The sequence below is a fragment of the Anarrhichthys ocellatus genome, unplaced genomic scaffold (genome assembly GCF_004355925.1).
Source record: "Anarrhichthys ocellatus isolate YVR2014 unplaced genomic scaffold, GSC_Weel_1.0 scaffold56, whole genome shotgun sequence".
Classification (NCBI taxonomy): domain Eukaryota; kingdom Metazoa; phylum Chordata; class Actinopteri; order Perciformes; family Anarhichadidae; genus Anarrhichthys; species Anarrhichthys ocellatus.
In genome coordinates, this window is record NW_022280086.1 from 153,410 (window position 1) to 160,047 (window position 6,638).

Here is a 6,638-nt window from a genome sequence, read left to right on the forward strand (position 1 = left end):
ACATATATACATATATATATATACATATATATATATACATATATATATATATATATATATACACTGCTGTGACCTCTGGCCCTCATTAAAGGTTCAGCAGCATGGAAGTGACATGTTTCTCTCAGCTTTGCGGAGAGACGTCGCCCTCGTGTGGACACGAGCGATGGGATCAGAGCAGCGGAGAGACGGAGGAGGAGAGGGAGGCAGTCTGATACACACACTCGCTTGCCAGAGGAGGCAGGCCGCGTGCGACATCCTCACAAAACAATAAGATGCACGCACACACACACACACACACACACACACACACACGGAGCTTATTGATCGGCCCACATTCCCATCTTCTGCATTCAGTCGTGTTTGACGAGTCAACAGATTAACAGTGGGAGGGAAACAACGAGAAGTCGTGCTGTTCTGAACACCGGGTGTCTCACAGCTTTATCCCGGGTAAATGAGATGAATTTTGGTTTGGAACATCAGCCGGGAGAGATGCTATTCAACGTCAAATATTGAAGCATTTAAATGTGCATAATGCTGCTGTGCACGTTTACAAGCTCAGGCGTTCAGCTTGTCCTTTTAGTGGAATGCTTTATTAGTGTGTGTGTGTGTGTGTGTGTGTGTGTGTGTACCACCGACTGCCAAATGATTGGATTAAACTCTAAAAAATATTTCTTTTGGTACTTTCCAAAGCTAGTTATTTTTATATCTAAATGTGCACGAGAATTTAAATAAATAAACATGAATTCAAACAAAGTATAATCTTAATGGCCATTTACGATTGAATATCACGACACGTCATCTCATGATCAGCTGTTTTGCCTCTGTTAGCTGAAAGTTGATCTTTTTATTCTTTTTCCCACTTTATGAATAAGGTGTGGGAGACCAACCTGCGTGGTCAAAAGCTCTGATGTGTGCGGTGATAAAATACGACCCTGAATACATTTAATCTGGACTCATGGTGGCAGGTAGTGATGGTGAGGGTAAGCAGAATATTTGCTATTGGTCAATAATCACAGCCCAGGTTATTTACTCTCCTTTTTTTGGTCATGTTATGTCATTTTTTTCACTCATTTATTTGGGAAGGGGGTCCTCGGATATTTTCTTTAACAATCAGAAGAAGTGCGGGTTCAGAGCCCCTGATGTAAGGCCCTTTACACTGGATTCATGTGATTTTGTGTCCTGCAATGTGAACCCTTTGGTGATCAGCTTCCTGGTTAAATATGACTATAGTTGGTATTACCTAAAGTGAGAACGGCAGCAATTACTCAAAGATCAATAGGCCGGAGATTAAAACGGTTAGCCACGAGTCGATCAATACATGACTATTAGTTCACGTTCAATTCTGAATCGTTGGGATTCTATTACAATCGACCTGCAGCTTCGTTCCCATGCTGAGCTGCGATTTTTAGTTTTATTTGGTGTGAGCCATCAAATGTGATGAAAGATTCACAGTCGAGGCAAATATGACCCGCATGCATACAAACACACGCCTCAAGTGGTGCAAATATTTACAGTGAGGTCAGCTTCCAAACTTTCTTTAGTTTCTTTTTTTAGAGCTGGTACACAAACGTAACTCATTTCACTAATTGTTGGGTAGGAATTCCCAACTTGTCACATGGACGTTGGGTCAGGACCTCTTGATGTTAGCGCACTAGGTACACAGTTGCACTTGGGTTTAAGGCAACGAGATATACTTGGTTGGGGTTAGTAAAGGGTGGTTTGGGTTGCTCTGGGCCTAAAGAAAACATACAGAATATTCTGAGAAAAGTCCACAAAAATAGTGAGAAACTGGACGATAAAAAAAGATGAATAGGCTCCTTTATAGACGCCACTCAGCGCATGATTGGTTTTAATTTGGTCAACTATAAATGTGGGCATTGTGAAATTGAACCAGACTAAGTAGAAAACAAACCAAAAGTCTGAATTCCACTCTGATTCAGACGAACCCTCTGAGCTCAGCAGACTGCAGTTCAGTCAAAGTTTCACAGAATTGTTGTCACGTGACTGTTGGTCTCAGCCGAGTCAACCATTGCTTCCTCGTTGCACTGAGCAGCTCAGAATGTAATGTTGTTTTTACAGGATCCGTTTAGAGTCAACAGTCTATTTGGGGCGGAATTGTAAATGAGCCATGTAGAATAAATCTCACAATTGTAAGCTTAGTTTCGGTCGCATTTTCTGACGGAAGCGTTCGTCACACGTGATGTGTTCGATAACCGTCGGAAAGATGAAAACCTGACGATTAGATGGGGCTCAGAGGGTTACGCCAACGTTGATTTTTGGTTTCACACGAAACACAAATGATGGTCTCCTGGATGAAAGTCCTGTGTTATGCATCCCGCTCATCTTTGTACTACATCCGTGGCTCCGAGCCTCTAATACAGTATATTAGGTTCACATTAGAGTTAGTTGAAGGCCTGGATGCGTCTCATACACATGCTAAAGGGAGCCTTATGAGTCAGTATCGGATGCCGAGGGTCCGGGACAAAACCTCTGTATTCTAGGCACCCTGGGAACGAGCCCAGGCTGGAACGTGATGCGGTTGCTGGCAGTGTGAAGTCACAGTAACAGACTAGATGATCCACAGCAAGAAAAAAAAAAAAAAAGGAAAGAAAGAGGAAATAGGAACTAACCTCCCACTGCAGGTGAGGTGGAATGTTTCTGATCTGCAGTTTCCTGGTCCTGTGGAGAGAAGAAGACGAAGGAGTTAAAAGTGATACAGGGGCACTGAACACAAGTCCAATTTTGGGGTCTTTTTTGAGGGGGGTTATCTTTGTTAGTTAGGAAAATGATACAAGCGATACATGTCAGCGGTCCAGAAAAGCAACAATTGTACGGCATTTTCGCACCAGACTGGACCATCCCTGGTTACGTACTGTTTCAATCTGATGGGATACATCCACTTATGCCTTTTCCTTTAGCAACTGAAACGATACACTTATTTCTGGTACAAAGATGCAGTAAGTTCCACCAGCAACTAGAATTACCATCGCCAAAAAAAGTGTTTCGTCAAGTCACAGTGACCTTTGACAACCAGATTCTAAATCAGTTTATCCAAGTCCTTCCGAATCCAAGTGGACGTCCAAGGATCAAGGCGTTCCCGAGACATCATGAGGACGGCACGGCATGAGGCCACAGTGACTTTGACCTTTGACCACCACGTACACACGGTAAACTCACAAAACATCAGAAAACACAATTCTCAGTCTTGAGGCAGACACCTTGGGCGAAGCGGGACGTCGTACTCACTGCATCCTGGCATCGATGGTGACTAAAAAGGAGTGCAGCACTTCAGTGATCAATGTTTCCAGCTAATAAACTTACACATCAACACATCCACGGTCAGGGCCGGCCAGGGTTTGCTGGCCCCATTTTGTAAAGGTGCAGACGATATCCCTACTGAGCCGTTTACATGGCTAATGGAAACTCATATTCCACCAATATTCACGTTGACATGCAGCCGTGTACACTCACATTATATCGTCTGCCGTGGCGGACTTGTTCAACCGAGCAGCCATAGCCCCCCCCTCCTTTTTTTTTTTTTTCAATCCTTCAAATACCTTCTTGTAAAAGGGACACATTACAAAAACGTGTTGGTAGTCTTTCATTAGACGTAAGTGTGTGTCTCCTTCCTGATCAGAAACGTGTGCTTTCCTTTTGGCCATGCATCTCTGCAAACTGTCGTCTAGTTGGTTTGAGTACAACCCAAAGAGCTGACCATGAACTGCCGTTAGAATACCAACCGAGACGCCTGTTCTGAATGTGTTGTATGCAAGTCTGAAGAAATGTTCCTTAATCAGACAACGCCCCATTCAGAATAGGGCCTGAATTGGAATAGCGAAGCAGAATCTGCGGTTCCGACGACCCGTATGCTCGTCAGAATATATTGAAGTAATAGTGGAATATTACTGTGAATGTAAACATCACTGTTGGTTTGTTCATCTACACCAGGGGTCCCCAACTGGCGGACCGAGGTCCGGATCCGGACCCAAACGCAGTTGCATCTGGACCCAGAATCTCAAACCGATAGATCATTTGGAAATATACATACTTGAAAGCGAGTTTATACTTTAACCGGCGCATCTTATTCAGCCGTTACGGCACTTGTTCAGCGGTGCAGGAAACACACCGACCAATTCGTTGTAAATCACATCATGTGATGCAGCTCAGCCAATCAAATATGGGCATTCTGACAAGTTTCCTGACTTGAGTGAGATTTACACACACACCGTGACACACGGGCTGAGACAAGGAAATAGAAAGAAGAGCAGGAATATTGCGCTAAACAGAGACGTTATCTCACATGACGTTCTCCAAAAAGAGAAACGCGTACAGAGAGAATATAATTTATAAGAAAGAATGAACAGAATCGTATATGTTAATTATTCCCACAGGCAGTTAAAACCAGCATGTCTCATATGTTCAGAAACCGTAACTATTGATAAAAGCGGCAAATGAAGCGCACTACGAGGCAGAGCACAACTCCTTTGAACAAACGTATCCACTCACATCTGAAATGAAGACACAGAAAATAAACCTAAGAGCCCAATATGATCAGAATCCTAACACATTAGTTCACTGTTCAACAATGATGTTAACAGAGAGAATAGAGCTGAAACAAGTGGTTTAATAACCACACATAAAGTCCATGCTCACTGATTTATCTTGTTAGATGACAAAATTATAATATCGTGACTTTTTTTATTGACATCACTTCACACCTGAATGAACTGAATTTAAAGCTGCAGGACAATTCAGTGAAATAAATGTTTCTAAAATGAATTACTTTATTTTAAAGATGCACATTTTTGAAAAGCTTTCTGTTATGTCAGTTATTCTTTAATCCAGCCCTTATTGTACTTGAAATGAGAAGAACTTTTATTTATGTATTTCTATGTATTATTTATAATCCATCCAGTTAAATTTGAAAACTGAGAATAATAATTTGTTAAAATATAATTGATGTGTACTTCCTTTATTTGATTTGACAGTTGTTGACTACACAGAGACGTTACTACTGCTAGACTTCTTGAATATAGATATAGGCAATCATTCCAAAATAATGCTTTTAATAATCAATTTGTATAACACTTTTTCAAATTAGCTCCAGCTTTACCAGATGAATCAAATTGTATCTTACAACTTAATTAAATCAGAAATAATCGTCCAATTTAAATAACATTATTCATCCTGCATTATGGGTACTTTTACTTTTGGTGCTATATTTAATTTTCCTGATTATACTTACATTATTTTACTTAAGTAAACTTTGGTAATACCTATTGTTGTATTCCTACTATTATTATAATTTTTTTCAACCACAGATTAAAAGGCCAGAACACAAATCAAAGGAATGAATGAGAAACAGGAGCATTCATTTTATAGGCAATAAAAGCACTGAGGGTGTATACTGGCTCTCTGTGCCCTCAGTCTGGGCGAGCATGTTCAGAGACCGAGGGGCAGAGTGGGCTGTCTGTCCGTCCAACGTGGTCTCAACAGAAGACTTTGTTCAAGACAAAGGAAAATTACAGAATGCCTAGTACAAAACAATATACTCTGTCTGTTTTATGTCCCAATACCTCAAACACAAACTGATTCTTTGTTCACTTGATTCACACTTCCTCATGAAAACATTCCTGACCTTAGTCCCTGATTTTGGTAAAAAAGGTCTACAGTATTCAACAAGACCTTCAACACAGTGTTGTCGAGGCTGTCGTCGGTCACGCTTTGATGCAGAGTATAGCATCCAGGAGGCTGTCCGTGTGTCTGACGTGTACCGTCGTGAACCCGTGGCTCTTCAAAAGCAGGCCGTACTCCGTCGCGCTCCTCTGGCTCCCCTCGCTCATGCTGAGGGCCTGCAGCAGGCCGCGCCTCGGCCCGCCTCGGTCTTCATCCAGGAAGATCTCGCTCAGCAGGAGTCCGCAGCCTGGGAGCATGGTGGAAGAGCATGATTTGTATGCGGGTATACAACTTTAGAGACCACAACAGTGGTGGTTTTTGCCACTTCCTTTGCTTAAGGCAAAGAATAACAATCAAGAGGGGAAACAAAAATGCCATCAAGTTGGTATTTTGGCTTGGCTTTTGAACTTGCCAGCTTCTTGTTTTATACGTCACGAAACACCACTGACAGTATACAGCAGCACTTCCACTGAGAACTAAGAGACTGTGGTTAACTGAAAACAAACTACACAGCAGCTGATCTCACAGTAGATATGATTTTAATCAGATTGTGGGCAATTACTAAATTGCTACAGTCTCAAAAGTTTCACTAGCACATGACTGAGATTGTTATATTAAACATTTACGTTTCAAACATGTTAGCATGCATTGTTCGGTCAACGTGTAGTAAAGATTAAAAGAAACTTGGAGAATTTTACCTGGCGAGCACGCATCTGCGATTTTACTCAGCAGAATATGCACTTTCTCATCAGGCCAGTCATGGAGAATCCTCGCAAGGACGTACAAGTCTGCTTTGGGCAGCTCGTCTTTAAAGAAGTCTCCTGTTCACGCAGAGAGGAGAAAGACATGAGCTACAGTCAGAGTGAGGGAGGTGTTACTGTGATCTGAGACAGCAGCAGCCAGCTCTCTGTCATTGAACGGACTGTATTTCCACACACACACACACACACACACACACACAC

The 6,638-nt window shown here is 42.0% G+C and overlaps 1 protein-coding gene across 4 annotated transcripts in view; it reads right to left on the reverse strand.

Annotated features, from left to right (window-relative positions):
• The window catches only part of igf2bp1 (insulin-like growth factor 2 mRNA binding protein 1), a 63,647-nt gene that overhangs the window by 12,466 nt on the left and 44,543 nt on the right, over nucleotides 1-6,638 (reverse strand). For 3 of the 4 annotated variants that reach the window (XM_031871214.1, XM_031871213.1, XM_031871215.1), the window contains one exon: nucleotides 2,631-2,679. In XM_031871214.1, the coding sequence (XP_031727074.1) occupies nucleotides 2,631-2,679 (49 nt within the window). Of the gene's footprint in view, nucleotides 1-2,630; nucleotides 2,680-3,471; nucleotides 3,508-6,638 lie in introns of those variants that run through there. The other variant, XM_031871216.1, reaches the window with a different exon arrangement.